This window comes from Grampus griseus (genome assembly GCF_964374135.1).
Source record: "Grampus griseus genome assembly, chromosome: 3".
Classification (NCBI taxonomy): Eukaryota; Metazoa; Chordata; class Mammalia; order Artiodactyla; family Delphinidae; genus Grampus; species Grampus griseus.
This window is the reverse complement of record NC_139019.1, coordinates 101,197,128-101,218,541: the sequence shown is the minus strand read 5'-3', so window position 1 is coordinate 101,218,541 and position 21,414 is coordinate 101,197,128. Positions and strand designations below refer to the sequence as shown.

Genomic DNA, 21,414 nt, shown 5'->3' with positions numbered 1-21,414 from the left:
GAGAAGGTACTGAGAAACTACAGGAAATATATTTAGAACCTTATAAAACATTTCCCACTACTGTATATTTCCTATTAACAATTAAGGAGTTTTGCTTTTATTTTGTTTTGTTGTTACTCTCTAGGCACCAAAATGGTACCAGTTGCTGAGTAATAAATACACCAAGTTCAAGTCTGAGATACAGATAAGCATTGCTTTGGAAACAGATACAAAGGCACCCGTGGATAGTTTTAAAGCAAAGGGAGCCCCTCCTCGAGATGGAAGAGGTTTGTACATCATCTGTAAGGTTATTCTCTGAGAAGTTACATCTGTGCACTAGAACTTGAGGAAGGGAGGGGAGGAGGTATTATAGGAAGATAAATGCAGGAGTGTAAACTGATCTTACTCTAGAGCAGCAGACAAACGTTGGGACATTGTTACACATGAACGCTTGTTGCTCTTATCTCTTGTTTACAAAAATTAGAAATAGGGAAAGATTGTCTTTTCTTTATTTGATATGTATAACAGAACAAAACAGAATTTTATATTGTTTATAAAAATAGCTATTTAGGAAAATTTTCTTCCTAGGATGAGTGCAGGATAGCCAAAAATGCTTATGCTGGTCTCTGTTAACTCAGCTTTAGTTTAAGAAAACCTTCATTTTTTTTCCCCTTTATTTTTAAATTAATAAACCTTTTTTTTTAGAGCATTTTTAGGTTCACAGCAAAATTGAGTGGGAAGTACTAAGTGTTCCCAGATATCCACATACACACACAGTCCTCCCCACCACTATCAGCATCTCCCACCAGAGCGGTACATTTGTTGAAATCGATGAACCCACATTGACACATCATTATCACCCAGTATCCATAATTAATATTAGGGTTTGTCCTTGGTGTTGTACATTGTATAGGTTTTGACAAATGTGTAAGGACACATATCCATGATTGGCGTCTCCTACAGAATAGTTTCACTGCCCTGAAGATCCTCTATGTTCTGCTTGTTCATCCCTCCCGCCCCTCTGACCCTTGGCAACTACTGATCTTTTTACTATCTCCGTAGTTCTGCTTTTTTCAGAATGTTGTATTGTTGGAATCATGTAGCATGGAGCCTTTTCAGATTGGATTTTTTCACTTAGTAATATGCATTTAAGTTTCTTCTGTGTCTTTTTGTGGCATGATAGGTCATTTCTTTTTAGAGCTGAATAATATTCCATTGTTTGGATGTACCACTGTTTATTTAAACACTCAGCTACTGAAGGATATCTTGGTTGCTTCCAAGTTGGGGCAGTTAGGAATAAAGCTGTTACAGACATCTCTGCAGGCTTTTGAGCAGACCTGAGTTTTCAATTCATTTGGGTAAATACCAAGGAGCGTGATTACTGGATCTGGTAAAAGCATGCCTAGTTTTATAAGAAACTGCCAAACTGTAAGAGTATATGGTAAGAATATATTTAATTTTGTAAAAAACCAACAAACTGTCTTCCAAAGTGACTACCATTTTGCATTCCCACCAGCAGTGAATAAGAGTTCTTGTTCCTCCATGTCCTTGTCAGCATTTGGTGTTGTCACTGTTTTTGATTTTGTTCATTCTAATAGATGTGTAGTGGTGTCTCATTGTTTTAATTTGCGATTCTCTAGTAATAAATGATGTTAACATCTTTTCATGTGCTTACTTGCCATCAGTATATCTTCTTAAGTGAGGTGTCTGTTCAGGTCTTTTGCCCATTTTTTAATTGGTTGTGTGTTTTGTTTTGTTGCATTTTAAGAGTTCTTTTTATATTTTGGATAACAGTCCTTTATCAAATGTTTCTTTTGCAAATACTTTTTCCAGTCTGTGACTTGTCTTCTCGTTCTTTTGACATTGTTTTTAGTAGAGCAGAAGTTTTTAAATTTTAATGAAATCCACCTCATCAGTTCTTTCATGCATTGTACCTACAGTGTCACATCTAAAAGGTCATTATCATACCCAAGGTCATCCAGGTTTTTCCTGTATTGTCTTTTTAGGATTTAATAAAGTTTTGTGCTTTACACTTTGGTCTATGATCTGGTGGGTTTTTTTTTGGTTTTTTTTTTTTTTTTTTGCGGTACGTGGGCCTCTCACTGTTGTGGCCTCTCCCGTTGCGGAGCACAGGCTCCGGACGCGCAGGCTCAGCGGCCGTGGCTCACGGGCCCAGCTGCTCCGCGGCATGTGGGATCTTCCCGGACTGGGGCACGAACCCGTGTCCCCTGCATCGGCAGGCAGACTCTCAACCACTGCGCCACCAGGGAAGCCCTGTGATCCATTTTGAGTTCATTTTTGTGAAGGTTTTAAGGTCTGTTTCTGTATTCATTTTTTTTTACATGTGGATGTCCAGTTGTTCCAGCACCACTTTTTGAAAGAGTATCTTTGCTCCATTGTATTTCCTTTGCTACTTTGTCAAAGATCAGTTGACTGTATTTATGTTGGTCTATTTCTAGTCTCTCTATTCTGTTTCACTGATCTTTGTGTCTGTTTCACCAGTACCACACTGTCTTGATTACTGTAGCTTTATACTAAGTCTTGAGGTTGAGTATTATCAGTCTTCCGACTCTGTTGTTCTTCAATGTTGAGTTGCCTGTTCTGGGTCTTTTGCTTCTCCATGTAAACTTCGGAATCGTTTTGTCCATGTCCACAAAATAATTTTCTGGGATTTTGATTGGGATTGCATTGATTGTATAGATCAAGTTGGGAAGGACTGACATCCTGACAGTATTGAATTGTCCTATTAGCATAGAATATTTCTCCATTTATTTAGTTCTTCTTTGATTTTATTTATCACAGTTTTATAGTTTACCTCATATAGATCTTCTGCATGCTTTGTTAGATTTATTCCTAAGTATTTAATTGTTTTGGGCGCTAATATAAATGGTATTTTATTTTATTTTTTGATGGTACATTTTTAAGAAATTTTATTTTATATTGGAGTATATTTCATTTACAATGTTGTGTTACTTTCAGGTGTAGAGCAAAGTGATTCAGTTATACATATACGTATATCTGTTCTTTTTCGAATTCTTTTCCCATTTAGGTTATTACAGAATATTGAGTAGAGTTCCCTGCGCTATACAGTAGGTCCTTGTTGGTTATCTATTTTAAATATAGTAGTGTGTATATGTCGGTCCCAAACTCCCAATTTATCCCTCCTCCCCACCTTTCCCCTTTGGTAACCATGAGTCTCTAAGTTTGTAAGTCTCTGTTTTGTAAATAAGTTTATTTGTATCATATTTTTAAAATTTCTACATATAAGTGGTATCATATTAGTCTTTCTCTGTCTGACTTCACTTAGTATGATAGTCTCCATCCATATTGCTGCAAATGGCATTATTTCATTCTTTTTAATGAGTAATATTCCATTGTATACATGTACCACATCTTTTTTATCCATTCATCTGTGGATGGACATTTAGGTTGCTTCCATGTCTTGGCTATTGTAAATAGTGCTGCAGTGAACATTGGGGTACATGTGTCTTTTCAAGTTACGGTTTTCTCCAGATATATGCCCAGGAGTGGGATTGCTGGATCATATGGTTGCTCTATTTTTACTCCATTGGTTTGTTTTTGTTTTTATTTCCATTACTCTAGGAGATGGATTGAAAAAGATATTCCTGCGATTTATGTCAAAGAGTGTTTTTCCTATGATTTCCTCTAACAGATTTATAGTATCTGGTCTTACATTTAGGTCTTTACTCCATTTTGAGTTTATTTTTGTGTATGGTGTTAGAGAATGTTCTGATTTCATTCTTTTACATGTAGCTGTCCAGTTTTCCCAGCACCACTTATTGAAGAGGCTGTCTTTTCTCCATTATGTATTCTTGCCTCTTTTGTCGAAGATTAATTGACCATAGGTGCGTAGGTTTATTTCTGGGCTTTCTATCCTGTTCCATTGATCTATCTTTCTGTTTTTGCGCCAGTACCATACTGTTTTGATTACTGTATCTTTGTAGTATAGTCTGAAGTTGGGGAGCCTGATTCCTCCAGCTCTGTTTTTCTTTCTTAGGATTGCTTTGGCTCTTCGGGATCTTTTGTGTCTCCATACAAATTTAAAAATTTTTTGTTGTAGATCTGCAAAAAATGCCATTGGTAATTTGATAGGTATTGCATTAAATCTGTAGATTGCCTTGGGTAGTATAGTCATTTTGACAATATTGATTCTTCCAGTTCAAGAATATGGTATATCTTTCCATCTGTTTGTGACATCTTTGATTTGTTTCATCAGCATCTTATAGTTTTCAGAGTACAGATCTTTGTCTTCTTAGGTAGGTTTATTCCTAGGTATTTTATTCTTTTTGATGTGATGGTAAATGAGATTGTTTCCTTAATTTCTCTTTCCGATCTTTCATTGTTAGTGTATAGAAATGCAAGAGATTTCTCTCTATTAATCTTGTATCCTGCAACTTTACCTAATTCATCGTTGAGCTCTAGTAGTTTTCTGGTAGCATCTTTAGGATGTTCTATGTATAGTATCATGTCATCTGCAAACAGTGACAGTTTTACTTCTTCTCTTCCAATTTGGATTCCTTTTATTTCTTTTTCTTCTCTGATTGCCATGGCTAGGACTTCCAAAACTATGTTCAATAAAAGTGGTGAGACGGAATGCTTTCAGCTGTTCCTGATTGTGAATGGTTAGCTGTGGGTTTGTCATATATGGCCCTTATTATGTTGAGGTAAGTTCCTTCTGTGCCCACTTTCTGGAGAGCTTTTAATCATAAATCGGTATTGAATTTTGTGAACAGCTTTTGCTGCATCTCTTGAGATGATCATATGGTTTTTATTCCTTAGTTTGTTAATGTGGTGTATCACACTGATTGATTTGCAGATATTGAAGAATCCTTGCATCCCTGGGGTAAATCCCACTTGATCGTGGTGTATGATCCTTTTAATATATTGTTGGATTTGGTTTGCCAGTTTTTTGTTGAGAATTTTTGCATCTATGTTCATCAGTGATATTGGCCCGTGTTCCTCCATGGGTTTATCCTGCCTGGGACTCTCTGCGCTTCGTGGATTTGAGTGTTTCCTTTCCCATGTTAGGGAAGTTTTCACCTATGATCTCTTCAGATGTTTCCTTGGGCCCTTTCTCTCTCTCTTCTCCTTCTGAGACCCCATGTAATGAGAATGTTGTTGCCTTTAATGTTGTTCCATGGGTCTCTTAGAATGTCTTCATATCTTTCCATTTTTTTTCGTTTATTCTGTTCTGCAGCAATATATCCACCATCTGTCTTCTAACTCACTTATCCATTTTTCTGCCTCATTTAGTTTGCTATTGATTCCTGCTAGTGGGCTTTTTGTTTCAGTTCTTGTATCGTTCATCTCTGTTTGCTTGTTCTTTAGATCTTCTAGCTCTTTATTAAACATTTCTTGTATCTTTTCAGTCTCTGCCTTCATTCTTTTTTGAGATCTTGGATCATCTTTACTATCATTACTCTGAATTCTTCTTCATGTATATTGCGTATCTCCACTTCACTTAGTAGTTCTTCTGGGGTTTTATCTTGTTCCTTCGTCTGGGACATACTCCTCTGGCATCTCATTTTGTCTAACTTTCTGTGATTGAGGTTTCTGTTCCACAGACTGCAGGGTTGTAGTTCTTGCTTCTGTTTTCTGCCCACTGGTGGATGAGGCCCAACTAAGAGGCTTGTGTAGGCTTCCTGGTGGGAGTTTCCTGCCCACTTGTGGGTGGCCTGGGTCTTGACCCTCTGGTGGGTAGGGCTGTGTCAAGGGATTTGTTTAGCGGGAAGCTGTGGGCTCAGAAAGACTCAGCCTGTCTCCTGATGGGTGGGGCTGTGTTCCTGCCCTGTTGGTTGTTTGGCCTCAGGTGTCCCAGCACTGGAGCCTACAGGCTGTTGGGTGGGGCCAGATCTTGGGGAGAAAATTGCAGTCTCCAGGACAGCTCACGCCAATGAGTACTCCCCAGAAGTACTGCCACCAATGTCTCTGTCCCTGCAGTGAGCCACAGCTGCCCCCCGCCTTTCCCGGAGATCCTCCAGTACCAGCAGGTAGGTCTGGCCCGGGCTCCTATGAGATCACTGCTTTTTCACCTGGGTCCTGGTGTGCCTGAGACCTTGTGTGCACCCTCCAAGAGTGGAGTTTCTGTTTCCTCCGGTCCTGTGGATTTCCTGCGATCAAACCCCACAGGCCTTCAAAGCCAGTTTGCTCTGGGGGCTCCTCCTTCCCATGCCAGACCTCCAGGCCGGGGAGCCTGACATGGGGCTCAGAACTTTCACACCTGTGGGAGAACCTCTGTGACATAATTATTTTCCAGTTCGTGGGTCGCCCACTCAGGGGGAATGGGATTTGATTTTACTGAGTTTGCGCCCCTCCTACCCTGTCTTTGTGGCTTCTCTATCTTTGGATGTAGGATATCTTTTTTGGTAGGTTCCAGCATTTTTTTTGTTGATGGTTGTGCGTCAGTTAGCTGTGATTTTGGTGTTTTTTTGGGAAGAGGTGAGCTTACATCCCCTACTCTGCCATCTTGTCTCCGTGGTGGTTAATTTTCTGCAAATGGTATTTTAAATTTCAAATGCCACTTGTTTATTATTGGTCTGTAGTGAAGCAGTTGACTTTTGCATATTAACCTTGTCTCCTGCAGCCTTGTTATAATTGCTTATTATTAGTTCCAGTAGTAGGTTTTTTTTGTTTTGTTTTTGGTCTTTCCATAGATGGTCATTCTACAGTTACTTGCAAACAAAGACAGTTTTGTGTCTTTCTTTCCAATATGCATGACTTTGTTTCTTTTCTTGTGTTCCTGCATTAGCGAGGACTTACAGTGTGCTATTGAAAAGCAGTAGTGAAAGGGGACATCCTTGCCGTACTCCTGATCTTAGTGGGAAAGCTTCTCACCATTAAGTATGATGTTAGCTGTAGATTTTTTTGTAGATGTTCTTTATCAGGTGAGGAGGTTACTCTCTATTTCTAGTTTGCAGAGTGTTTTATCATGAATGAGTGTTGGATTTTGTCAAATGCTTTTTCTGCATGTATTCACACAATCATGTGGTTTTTCTTCTTTAGCCTGTTGACATGATGGATTACATTAATGGCTTTTTGAATGTTGAACCAGTCTTGTGTACCTTGAGTAAATCCATTTGGTTGTGGTGTATAGTTCTTTTTACACATTGTGTTGATTTTATTGGCTAATACTTTGTTGAGGATTTTTACATCTATGTTTATGAGATATTGGTCTGTTGTTTTCTTCTCTTGTAATGTCTTTGCTTGGATTTCATATTAGGATAATGCTAGTCTCATATAATGAGTTAGGAAGTATTCCCTCTGCTTCTGTCTTGTGGAAAAAAAAAATTGTAGAGCATTGGTATAATTTTTTCCTTGAATGTTAGGTAGAATTCACCAGTGAATCCATCTGGATCTGGTGTTTTCTGTTCTCTAAAGTTATTGATGCAATTTCATTAAGTGATATAGGCCTATTCAGATTGTTTCTTCTTGTGTGTGTTTTAGCAGATTGTGTTTTTGAAAGGAATTGTCCATTTCATCTAGGTTATCAAACTTGTGGGCATAGAGTTGTTCATAGCATTCCTTTATTAAACTTTTAATTTCCATGGGAATCTGTAGTGATGTCCCCTTTTTCATTTCTGTTAATAGTAATTTGTGTCTTCTTTATTTTCTTAGGCTGACTAGATGCTTATTGATTTTATTGATCTTTTCAAAGAACCAGGTTTTGATTTTGTTAAATTTTTTCTCCATTGATTTCCTGTTTTCAATTTCATTGATTTTTGCTCTAGTTTTTATTGTTTCTCTTCTTCTGCTTACTTTGGATTTAATTTGCTCCTCTTTTTCTGTTTTCCTAAGATTGAAGTGTAGATTATGGATTTTTTTTTTTTTTTGCCTTTTAGTGTGCCTTGTAATTTTTTATTGAAAGATGGACATGATATACTGGGTAAAGGAAAATAGACTTTTAGTAATATAGCGGTAAGGGGGAGGGGAAGCATTCTATAGTCTTGTGATTAGGTTTCAGTCTTGGTGAGGCTGTGTCCCCTGTACTGTTTGGGCTTGTCTGGTACTAGATTTTGGTTATGCATCTTTGGCAGGCCTATTAAGATGCTCTGTTCTCATTGCATCTTATCAGGTGGCGCACTATTTTGATGTAGTCTCATTACTGATTATGTTCACTTGATTACTTGATTATGGTGGTATGTGTCTGTGTTCTCAAATATAAACTTTTGTTTTCTTTTGTACTTAATAAATATTTTGTGGGGAAGATTTAGAAAATTAGAAAAATATTTATTCTTCATTATACCTTCAATTTATTCACTTATTTGTATTGCCTAAGTATGGACTTGATAGTTTTCTCTTTATTTAGCGGGTTATAATCTTTAACCATCATTATTTGTCCCAGATTTGGGCATTGAGAACCCCTTCAAGCTGCTTCTGTTTCCTTTTTATGATCTCAATAATCCTTTGAGCTTTTTTTAAAAAATGTTTATTTATTTACTTGGCTGTGTTGTGTCTTAGTTGCAGCACATGGGATCTTCGTTGTGGCATGCAAGATTTTTTGTTTTGGCTCGCGGGCTTCTCTCCAGTCGTGGTGCGGGCTCTAGCGTGCGCAGGCTCAGTAGTTGCGGCACATGGGCTCTCTAGTTGTGGTGCACGAGCTCTAGAGTGCGCTGACTCAGTAGCTGTGGTGTGCAGGTTTAGTTGCCCCGCAGCATGTTGTATCTTAGTTCCCTGATCAGAGATCCAACCCGCATCCCCTGCATTGGAAGGCGGATTCTTTACCACTGGACCACCAGGGAAGTCTCTTTGAGCTTTTTTTTTTTTTCCTGATACAAGAAGATGGTCCAGGTTCATCAAATAATTTTCCTATCTCAGCCCTGGATTCAGCCATTACTTTAAGGAGCCCTGCTTCTTTTTAGAAAAGAATGATGTTTACAAGTCAAGGTCCAACTGCTACGTGTGCTATTGGGGTGTTGTTCCCATGTATGTATACATACACACGCAGACATATGGATACATTTACACAGACACACGTATATATACATATATACTTTATATATCGATTTGCCCATATATATACTGAACAACATATATTCACATTGACACGTTCAATCCTTTTAATCCTACACCACAAGATTTATCCTAGTGTTCTCCCTTTCTGATAATGCGAGACCTGTCATAGTATTTTGACCTCTTAAGCTCTGCTGACCTTACTATTTAATGGCTACCTTTATTAAAGTACTTAATTGTCAGGTACTGTGCTAAGTGCTTTTGTTATCTAATTTGATCTTCTCAACAACACTGTAAAATCTTTGCAGAAGGAAAAATGGAGACTAAAGGAGATCATATAATTTTCCCATACAACTACTGAATGACAGAACTAGGGTTGGAACTTTGGTCTATGTGAATGTAGTGTCTATACTCTTAACCATTAAACTATTTTTAGCTAGTGCTACTGTAAGCACATTTCTTTTGGCTTAACTCCTAAAGGAGTCGAGGATTGCTGGTTTACAGGGTATGCATATATAAAATTTTGATAAGCCCTGATATATTACCCTCCAAAAGGTTGTACTAGTCTGTACCTACCAACGTGGAGAGTGCCAACCTGCTGGCAATCTCCCTGACACTGAATATTGTCTATTATTTTAGTTTTGTGTAGTTTTGTTTTTTTCATTAATCAGTTTTGAAAAATCCTTGTCCCTCTCCAGTCTCTTCATAACGAAGCCTATTTGATTATAGCTCTTCTCTCCTCAAAATTGTTTCATTGTTTTCTCTTATTCTTAGAAAACTATCCAAATGTTTCAGCATGGTGTTCAAGGAAGCTCTTTATGATACGGCTTCTCCCCACTTTCTGTACCTGAGTCCTCACTCTATGATCCAGCATGCCATATCTATTTCAGTTCTCTAACCACATGCTTTCTCTTGCTTCAGTGTCTTTGTATATATTGTTTCTTCTGCCTAGAACACCATTTTCCACTCCCTCATTCTCTATCTAGTCACCTTGCTCTTTTTAGCCAAGTTTTACTTATTTTTCAGTTCGCAGTTTAGATTTACTTCCTTGGGGCAACCTGTGATACCTTTTCTACATGGTTTATTAAATTGAAATCAAAGGAAACCTTACTGAGATATTAACTGTATCTGTGAAAACTGCCAAGTAAATTAAAAAGTATAACCAGCTTTCAAAATCTTATAATGGTTTATGGCAAACTACAATGTAGTTTAATTGTGTTTTTTTCCATAAAGTACCTGCCGGCCTGTCTGGACTTGACGCAAAGGACATTGTGGCGGTGCTGAATGAGGAGGGAGGCTATCATCAGATTGGACCAGCAGAGTATTGTACTGACTTCTTCATGATGTCCGTGACCATAGCATTCGCCACCCAGTTGGAGCAGGTGAGATGAGTGATTCATGAAGAACTTGAAAACATTTTATTTTTAAAATCTGTCTTTTAGGTATTAAAAAGACTTGCAAGTAGACTTACAAAAATAATTTAGAAAAATGTTTTCTTTCATATCAGAAAGCATTTTTGTTTTAGGAAAAGAATAAATTGGGATGATCTTGGTAGTAAGAGAATAAATTAAATCTCTTAGAATTTAGAAGAAAGACCATAAATAAGTATTGTTTCACATTGTATTGTGTGACATTGTAAAGACTGTTATGAAATGATTTTTTTCTAAGTGTTAAATACTTTACTTTTTGGAGAAATATACAATGTTGGGAACACTGTCTCAGTCAGACCTTAATAGCTGTCAGGTCTGGGATTAGATTTTACCTTATTTACACACTAACAAATTAGCCTACATGCTGCCAGAAGACAGAAGATTCTTGGGTCAGAGAGAAAGGAGTGTACTACTCTTAGCACAGCAAGCAACATGATTATCAGCATATTTCTTGCAGTTCCCCCTATCCCAAGTCCCAGGGAGGTGACATAGAGGGGCTCAGGTGGTTGCTCCACACTCATTGGGAGTGTGTCACAGCTGAGGAACACAGAACTTAGGGAATGTACGACTTTTACTGTAAGTAGTCTAGGTCTTTGTCTGGCAAGACACGTTACTTTATGAAAGTTATGAGCTGCATAAACAATGCTGGGAGATGGCCTGGGTAAGAGTGGTCAGGGCCTTGCATTCTTGTTACACTCAGCAAGAATGTGCAGGGATGCTCAGGGCCTGTTGCCGATTGCTTCCTCCCAGCATTGGTACAACACAAAAGTAGCTGTTATTTCATTGTCCTTTTCAGGATCGAGTCCAGATTTTTTGACATTATGTTGATCTATAGCACCTGAAATAAATTAATACTTTAAAAAATAGAGAATATGGCTTATGACTTTAAATTTTTTATCAGACTATTCAGTTTCTTAGTGGTATACATTTCCCAGATAATCCGCATTCATAAGTGAAATATGAGTTAGTGACCACACTAAATCTTAATAAGATCTATCAGGTAAAGATTTTTCTCAGGAAATATGTTTAGCTCTGTCACACTGAATTCATGCCCACTACAAAAAGTACTTTTTATATATACGTATTCTTTGAGCTTTTTCTCTCCCAATTTGGTACTGTCATTTTCTCATTGACACTATATATATGTGATTTTGTCTCTCCATCAATTTCCTTTTTTTCCTCTCTTCAAAAAGCTCTGCTTGTGGATTGCCCCGGCTTAATATGCCACCCTGGTTGGGGGGGAAGCTAGATGTCCACTGTTTGTTCATTAACCACATCAGAACACACATTAGATAGTGAGTCTACTGTGTTTTTACTGTGTTATTATTAAATACCTGCAAAGTATTTTAAATTGCTACTTTATTTTTAAAAATATTTTTTCAACTCCCTAGGAAGGCATAATTTTACTTGTGTTATGTTTTGTGAAATAGGTATGTGTTCACTACTTTGCTAATGTTGTAGTTAATCCTAGCACAACTTTAGGGGATTATTATTTTCATTTTTGAGATGAGGAAACCAAGTTTTGAGAAAGTTTTTTAGCTAGTAAATATTCTAGGAATTTCTGGCCATATGGTCACTCTCCACATTCTCTTGTTCCCATATTTTGCTCTCTTGTCTCTGAAGGGGTTTTGGAGTAAGATCAATTTGAGTTGGAATCTAATTCTCACTACTTACTGGCTTCTTTAACTTAGGCAACTTACTTAACCTTTCTCAGACTTGAATTTTCTCAGTTGTATGGTGGCAGTAGTACCAGCCTTGTGGGTGTGCATGAGGAATGAGATAAAACTAATGTGCTTAACATGTAGTTTGTATGTGTGAACCTATATTTATATAGTGAAAGCTTGTGGGTAATTGACCTACTGAATCCACGACTAAAACTAATACAGTTCTTGGTAATACAAAGTAACTTTTTAGGACAAGTCACTCAGTTTAGTTAAAAATAAAAAAACAGATTGATGTCTGGCAAGCTATTTGCTATCTCTGATAAAAATTAAGCCAAGTAGGTTCCTCAAAAGATTAAACAGAATTACCATAGAACCCAGCAATTTCACTACTGGGTATATATCAAAAGAATTGAAAACAAGGTATTCAAATAAAAACTTGTACATAAATGTTCATAGCAGCACTATTTACAGTATCCCAGAATATCACAGAAATAACCCAGATGTCCATTTATGGATGAATAGATTAACAAAATAAATACAAACAAAATAACAAAATAAATAAACACACACACACACACACACACTCTGGAGTATTATTTAACTATAAAAGAAATGAAGTACTGATACATGCTACAACAAGGATGAATGTTGTAAACATGTTGAGTGAAATAAGCCAGACACAAAAGGTCACATACTGTATGAGTCCATTTATATAAAATATCCAGATGGGCAGACCCATAAAGACAAAACGCAGATTTGTGGTCACCAGGGGAGGGAGAAGTTATGGGGGAGTGGAATAGGAGTGGCTGCTCAGTGGTTCTGGTGTTTCTGTTTGGGGTGATGGAAAAGTTCTGGAACTAGGTAGCGGTGATGGTTGCACAACATTGTGAATGTACTTAATGTTCCTGAACTGTACAGTTTTTAATGGTTAAAATGATAAATTTTCTGTTATGTGTATTTTACAATAATATTTTAAAACACAAAAAATTAAGCCCAATAATTTATTCATCCCTTGATACTGCTCAGTATTACTTGTTTGCTTTTTTCACTCTTTATGGACAAGCCAAGGATTTTAAAAAATAGTTTAGTTTTTTTCTTCTCAAGCTAGTCAAAGGTAGTGTGAGAAAGCATCTAGCAATAAACAAACATACCTTTCAGATGGAAACAAGTGACTTAGAACATTGATACTATAAAGTAGTAGAATGCAGGAATGAAATTAGAGTAAGAATACTGGATTGTGATAATCTTGCTTCCTTTTTAAATATTGAAATTAGGGCAAAAAACCTGTTTCTAAATCCAAGGATGATAAAGGATTTTTAAAAGCATCTCTTCTCTTAGTGGGAATTACTTAGAATTAAATGTGCTATGAAATATAAAAGGGCTATCTTTATTTCTTAAAATTTTTATTGCTTTCTGACTATGGAAGAAAGTAAAAGAAAATGAAAGTCTCTTTTAATTAAACTCCTCAGAAATAATCACCCATAAGAGCAGTATATTCTTTTCCTCAGATATTTTCCCATTCACATAATAGCTGACTATGTGCTAGGCCGACTTGTAGACGTGAACATGTATTATCTCTTTTAATCCTTCCAAGAACCCTAAGAGAAATGGAGGTACAGAGTGATTAAGTACTTGTCTAAAGTCTCATAGCAAGCCATTGGTGGAACCAAAGTTGAGGGTCGGGGCTTACTCCAGAATTTGCACTCTCAACAACTAAAAGTGTATAGGTGCTGGCTCTCAATAAATATAAATCTACATGATTAAAATCTAATCAAACAAATACATTTTAAAGTATAGGATTAAAGTAATAACTTGCTTTGTATATAAAATATATTTAATATAAAATAAATAACTTTATTGACTATTTACTATGTGCTCAATACTGGGTTGTTTTAATCTAAGTGGTTAGTACTTTTATTTTCACAAACTTACAGACTTACAAACTGTCCTGTAAGTTTTTTTTGACCTAAAAATATTTTAGGTAACTTTCATGTCACTATATCATTATTTAGGAGCCATATTGTTTGATAACTATAATATTTTTAAGCCATCTCCTGTTGCAGAACATGTCAGTTACTTATAGTCTGTTACTTTTAACAATGTGCTAGCAAACATTAAAGGTCTGTTAAAAGGTATTTTGCATTTTATGGGACAAGCATCCCATGTCTTCATGTCACATAGCCAGGAAACTACCAGCTTTGAGAAGTAACACTCCTAGTATGGAAGATATCCTTTCTTTTTTTTTTTAATTTTGTATTAGACTGTAGTTGCTTTACAATGTTGTGTATCAGGTGTACAGCAAAGTGATTCAGTTATACATACATACATATATATATATATTCTACTTAAGTTACTACAGAATACTGAGCAGAGTCCCCTGTGCTATACAGCAGGTCCTTGTTGGTTATCTGTTTTAAATATAGTGCTGCGTATATGTCAATCCCAAACTCCCAATTTATCCCTTCCCCCCACCTTTCCCCTTTGCTAACCATAAGTTTATTTTCCATGTCTGCAGATCTGTTTCTGTTTTGTAAATAAGTTCATTTGTATCATTTTTTCCCACATATAAGTGATATCATATGATATTTGTATTTCTCTGTCTGACTTACTTCACTTAGTACAATAATCTTTAGGTCCATCCATGTTGCTGCAAATGGCATTGTTTCATTTTTTTAATGGCTGAGTAGTATTCCATTGTATATGTGTACCACATCTTCTTTATCCATTCATCTGTCGATGGACATTTAGGTTGTTTCCGTGCCTTGGCTATTGTAAACAGCACTGCAGTGAACATTGGGGTGCATGTATCCTTTCAAACCATGGTTTTCTCTGGATATATGCCCAGGAGTGGGATTGCTGGATCGTATGGTTGCTCTGTTTTTAGTTTTTTAAGGAAACTCCCTACTGTTCCCCTCTGAGCATATTTGTGTGTGGATGATTTACTACCTTTACTTTATGTTTGCCTTTACTGGTGAGCCTTCCCATTTGTAATTTTCTTGTTTGTAGTTGTGTCCTTTTCTTTTCTACCTAGAGAAGTTCCTTTAGGATTTGTTGTACAGCTGGTTTGGTGGTGCTGAATTCTCTTAGCTTCTGCATGTCTGTAAAGCTTTTGATTTCTCTATCAAATCTGAACAAGAGCCTTGCTGGGTAGAGTATTATTGGTTGTAGGTTTTGCCCTTTCATCACTTGAAATATATTGTGCCACTCCCTTCTGGCCTGCAGAGTTTCTGCTGAAAAATCAGCTGATAACCTTATGGGGATTCCCTTGTATGTTATTTGTTGCTTTTCCCTTGTTCCTTTTAATATTATCTCTTTGTCTTTAATTATTGTCAGTTTGATTAACATGTTCTCTGCATATTCCTCCTTGGGTTTGTCTTGCCTGGGACTCTGCACATCCTGGACTTGGGTGACTATTTCTTTTCCCATGTTAGGGAAGTTTTCAGTTATCTCTTCAGATATTTTCTCAGGTCCTTTCTCTCTTTTTCTGGGACCCCTATACCTACATACGAATGAGTTCTGTTCTGAGAGTGCATTTGTAAGTACTATTTGTTCATAAGTCCAATGAAGTTAGCCTAGGTACCCAACTAACACAATCAGCTGTATAGTACTGTACTGTAATAGGTTTATAATACTTTTCATACAAATAATACATAAAAAGAAAAAATGAAGAAAACATTTTTAATCTTACAGTATAGTACCTTGAAATGTATGGTAGTACAGTACAACAGCTGGTATACAGGGGCTGGCATCAAGTGAACAGGCAAGAAGAGTTACTGACTAGAGGAGGGAGAGGAGGTGGGAGATGGTAAATCTGAAGGATTATCAGCAATAGATGGAGGGTAAGCCGCAGTTTCACTCATGCCTGACATTGATGGCACAGGTTCTGGTTCCTTGCTGGAACCAGATGCATGTTTGCATCTTTGAAATTTCGCAACTTGAAAGTTCGTATGTAAGGGACTTACTGCATTGCGAATGTTGGTGCTCTTCATGTTGTCCTAGAGGCCTCTGAGAGTGTCCTTGCTTCTTTTCATTCTTTTTTCTTTATTCTGCTCTGTGGTTGTGATTTTCACCATTCTTTCTTCCAGGTCACTTATCTGTTCTTCTTCCTTGTTTATTCTGCTATTGATTTCTACTAGTGTATTTTTCTTTTCAGTTATTTTATTGTTCATCTCTGTTAGTTTGTTCTTCAGATCTTCTAGCTCTTTGTTAAACATTTTTTGTATCTTCTCAATCTGTGGCTCCATTCTTTTTCCAAGACCTTGGATCATCTTTCCTGTCATTACTCTGAATTCTTTTTCGTGTAGATTGCCTGTCTCCACTTCACTTACTTGTTCTTTTGGGGTTTTATCTTGTTTCTTTGTCTGGGACATATTCCTCTGTCATGTCATTTTGTCTGTCTTTCTGTGATTGTGGTTTCCATTCTGCAGACTGCAGGGCTGTAATTCTTATGACTTCTGCTCTCTGCCCCCTGGTGGATGAGGCTGGTCTTAGTGGCTTGTGCAGACTTCCTGGTGGGAAGGACTTGTTCCTACCCACCGGTGGGTGGACTTGGGTCTTGTCCCTCTGGTGGGCAGGGCCATGTCAAGGGGTGTGTTTATTGGGAAGTTGTGGGCTCAGGAAGGCTTTAAGCAGCCTGTCTGCTGATGGGTGGGACTGTGTTGGTTGCTTGGCCTGAAGCATCCCAGTACTGGAGCCTAGAGGCTGTTGGATGGGGCCAGGTCTTGATGAGAAAATGGTGGCTTCTAGGAGGGCTCATGCCAATGGGTACTCCCCAGAAATACAACCACCAGTGTCTTTATCTCAGTAGTGAGCTACAGCCAACCCCTGCCTCTACAGGAGACCCTCCAATACCAGCAATTAGGTCTCGCCCAGGTTCTTATGAGGTCACTGCTCTTTCCCCTGGTTCCTGGTGCACACAAGACCTTGCGTGCACTCTCCAAGAGAGGAGTTTCTGTTTCCCCTGGTCCTGTGGATTTCCTGCGATCAAATCCCTCTGGCCTTCAACGCCAGATGCCTTGCAGGCTCTGCCTCCCGATTCCAGACCCCCAGGCTGGGGATTGTGATATGGGGCTCAAAACTTTCATTCCAGTGGGAGAACCTCTGAGATATAATTATTTTGCAGTTTGTGGGTTGCCCACCCAGCAGGTATGGGATTTGATTTTATCGTGATTGTGCCCCTCCTACCATCTCCTTGTGGCTTCTTGTTTGTCTTTGGATGTAGGATATCTTTTTTGGTAGGTTCCACCTTTTTTGTTGTCGATGGTTGTTCAGCAGTTAGTTGTGATTTTGGGTGTTATTCTTGAGAAGAGGTGAGCTCATGTCCTCCTCCGCCATCTTGTTCCACCCCCAGTAAACATTTCATTTGTGAAGGGCTCCATTTTCCCCCTGCAGCAGCTCCTTACAGTGGGTGGAAGACAGCCTTTTGTAACTTAATTTATAGGTCTCCAAGTTTTGTAAGAGTAGCTACAAAGCTTTTTTTTTTTTTCCATCAAAAGAAGTTATAGTAAATAGCTTGGATTAAGATTTTTTAAAAACCTTCTCTTATTTACAGAGAGGATGGTGGAGTAAGGATATGTGGAAATAAGGAAAGCTCAGTGTAAAATATTTGACCACTTTCTTCTAAAAGAACTTTTATGGAGTTTTCATCGACTAGTTGAATGAAACATAAGCTTTAAAACAACATTAATGTATAAAAATATTTTAGTCTCTGTGCTTGTGTAAGATAAACCTTTAAAAATTAAACTAGTGATTTGGTAGTAATTTGGCAGAGATTTAGAAATTTTGAGTTATTAATTTAAGGCTTGAAATAAAAAATAATTTTAGCAAATATTTTTGGAGGTTGTCAGACATCTTTAAGGGTGTTTAGTGGTTTATAATATAATAATCCTTTTTTTTCTTAAATATTTAGTTAATTCCATGTACCATGAAACTTCCAGAAAGACGGCCTGAGTTTTTCTTTTACTATTCTTTACTGGGGAATGATGTTACAAATGAACCCTTCAATGATTTGATCAACCCAGACTTTGAGCCAGAGAGAGCATCTGTTCGAATACGTAGCAGTATAGAAATTCTTCGTGTTTACCTGGCTCTTCAGTCTAAACTACAGGTAGGTATGGCAGAGAATTGTTTCCTATGAGATGATTTTTTAAGCATTAAACAGGTACCCAAACTCTGTCTTATTTCTGAAGTGGATATCATCTTTCTGCCACATCTTTTAATTTTTAAGGAATTATCCTGACTTGTACAGTCACAGCATGACAGTTATTTCAGAATTTTAGGAGATATACCGCCTTACTTTGTTACTGTGGAAAGAGGTAGCTCAGGTATCGGTCATTTATAATAAAAAGTTGTACCTGGAGCTTAAAGCTGCGGGCACCAGGCAGGTTTTATTATTGTTAGTGGAGATTAGCTGTCACCACACAGATCACACTCTAGATTTCAGAATTTATACACCTTATTGCTATTAAAATCAAAGAGATAAAACAACTTTCTAAAACCTGTTCTTGAACTTGGTAGTTTTGTAAACCAGTTTTAAATTGGACTTTATTTAAAAATGAACCTTATCTAGTCCAAAATTACTTTGCTGTTTGTTATGATTAATTTTAATCAGACTGAAATGGGTGGTGAAGTAGGGTGGGGTAGTCATTTTTTTTTATAGTAAAGTGATCATTCATTAGACTTTGCGTTTTGAGTGGATAGTGAAAAGAGGCATTAAGAAATTTTAGTGGAACTAAATTTTAGAGGTGGTTCTGCTAAATCCAAGGTATTTATTTAGAAAGTTGAAGATGATATAAAATGAAATGCAGGAAAAAAGCACTTTGAATTTTATCTTATAAAATTCCTTACCAAAACTATTTATTAGTTTGATTCTCATGGACATTTAAGTCATAAAAATCCTTTCTCTCCAGCCCATTAAAAATATCACACCTAATAACATTAGGACTGTTATAGGTCATTGCTGATAGTAGAATTAAAAGTTTTGTTTTGTTTTGTTTTGTGGTAAGCGGGCCTCAGTGAATACCTAGTATCCATTGTTCATATGAATACTAGGTTTGCTGTGGCTTCAATGTAGTAAGGGAAAAGAATAGTTATGTGACACATATCTGGAGCAGCCTTTCTTTTTTTTTTTTGGTCGTTGCAAAAGGTGGTAATGTTTAAGTTTTGATTAGCTAGCAGTGATTAACAGTACATTCCACCACCCCAGAGGTATTCTCTTTTACCTTTCACTGTTAAGCACTCTGTTTTATATATAAAGTTTGAAAAGCAAAAAAAGAGAGAAAGAAACATTCATGGTGTTTTGTGGGTGAATAAAACAGAATTATTTGAGGTTCTTTATTTTCCAAATAGGGCTGGACCCACTCACTGATTTTTTAAGAACTGTGTTTAGTGTTATAATGGAAATAGAAAAGATGCTTGATGTATTTGTTTTCCGTTTAAATTCATATATTCATGATATAATTTGCATATGTAAGATAGCATAGTAAAATATTAAAGTAACCATAGCTCACCAAAGAGACAGAAAAGAGAATGTGATAACATAGGAGGGTACAGTACTGAAAGGAAAAATGAAAAGAATTAGTAACTTTATTATTGAGTTCTGGGTAAATTTTGTGCTTTAGCAACAGTTTTAACAATCATGTGTGAGTACCTTAGTCACTGCAGGTCAATAAGATAATCTGCATTCTGTTTTCCTTCTATGGATCATTTTATAACTTTTTGTTAGGTTTGTGTGTTTAGAATAAAGGAGAAAATATAAAGCCTGATTTTGATTTTCCCTGTCATATTAGATCCACCTCTGCTGTGGAGACCAGTCACTGGGAAGTACAGAAATACCCTTAACCGGACTACTGAAAAAGGGTAGTACAGAAATCAACCATCGCCCAGTCACAGTTGAAGGTGCTTTTATTCTGGACCCTCCAAACCGAGCCAAACAAAAGCTTGCACCTGTTCCTGTGGATCTAGCCCCCACTGTGGGAGTGTCTGTGGCTCTGCAGAGAGAAGGCTTAGATGCCCAGGCAAGTAGTGACCCTCCTTCCCCTCCTCCAGCTTCTTCGATGTAGTTCATGATTAGTCACAAAAGTTGAGCTTCAGAAGCATTACCCCGCATAAGAAAGTATTTATTATTCTTAGGTAGTGGCCTCCATTATATGATAACCTCCTCTCCAAAAAGACCCTTCTGAAAAGTGCTGTGGCTTCTGCCGCATTTCATAGGTGACACTGTCCAGAGCCCTTCAGTCCAGTCTTTTCATGTAGTGAAAACCATTCCCCACACCCCCAGCTCGTAGTCAGTGACTGTGGCAGAAGAGGGACTACGGTAGAAGAGAATATTTTTAGACCCAGTTTCTGGTAATCTGCGTTAATGGATCCTTTTTGGTTGACTCAGCCTTAGCTAAGATAAGGTTTTTGGCTCAGTATTTTATAGTCCTCATACTGTCTCTAGGCAATAGAGACATTTATTTGAACATATATGTTTTTTGATTATATATAGCCCCAGAATCAACTTTAGTGTCATGGTTCTTTTAAAGAACTGATTTTTATGTAGGCTGAACTGAAGTGAGAGTTTAAAAAGACATATATGCATGTATTTTTAGAGGATAGTGGAGCAAAGGAAGAAAATCATACTAGACTTCTGGGTTTTTGGTTTTTTGTTTGTTTTCTAGTAATATAGACCTCCTTTGTATTGCTTTGGTAGGAATAACCATTCCCGAGGACACCTATGCCTGACTTCTTTTACTGAATATCCCTTCTTATGCATTAGGATGCATTTTGATACGGAGCTCTGGATATCATATTTCCTTCCTGTTCATCTTCCTTTTTATGGTCCTAGATGCTATAAGAAAATTTGCAAATTATGAAGAGAAATAGACTAGGAATGTCCAAACTGGGAAAGGAAGCTAATATTTTTTAAAAACAACATCACGATTTTTGCTTAATTATGAAGGAGAGTTCTTTGCAAATTATACTTTATTTAAAAATTGTTTTTAGTCTTTAATTGAATTAAAGACCCAGAATGAACATGAGCCACACCATTCAAAGAAGACAGTTTTCACCGCCACAAAGGAGAAGACACACACTGGGGCCAAGTCTCCACGCATGTCCCCTGTTCCACCTCACAGTCAGTCACCTCCAACAAGAGACGACGCAACAGAAAGTGAAGTGGAAAGCTTACAGTATGATAAGGACACAAAACCGAATCCAAAGGGTAAGGTATTCTTTTCACAGATCTTTTAGGTATAGATTTTTCAGCCATCTAATAAATGACTGTGCGAGTTTTCATGGGTGCTAAGTAAAAATTGAGTTTTTTAAAAAGCCAATGTAAAAAAAAGAATCAGATTAAAGTAATTGCAATTTACTTAACTTCATAATAGAAT

General features: G+C 37.2%; 1 protein-coding gene across 3 annotated transcripts in view; it reads left to right on the top strand.

Annotated features, from left to right (window-relative positions):
• Nucleotides 1–21,414, top strand: part of CEP120 (centrosomal protein 120) — a 79,079-nt gene that overhangs the window by 9,266 nt on the left and 48,399 nt on the right. For 2 of the 3 annotated variants that reach the window (XM_082649865.1, XM_082649866.1), the window contains exons 5-9: nt 125–266; nt 10,183–10,331; nt 17,952–18,149; nt 19,831–20,058; nt 21,029–21,245. In XM_082649865.1, the coding sequence (XP_082505991.1) occupies nt 125–266; nt 10,183–10,331; nt 17,952–18,149; nt 19,831–20,058; nt 21,029–21,245 (934 nt within the window). The remainder of the gene's footprint in view (nt 1–124; nt 267–10,182; nt 10,332–17,951; nt 18,150–19,830; nt 20,059–21,028; nt 21,246–21,414) is intronic. The other variant, XM_082649867.1, reaches the window with a different exon arrangement.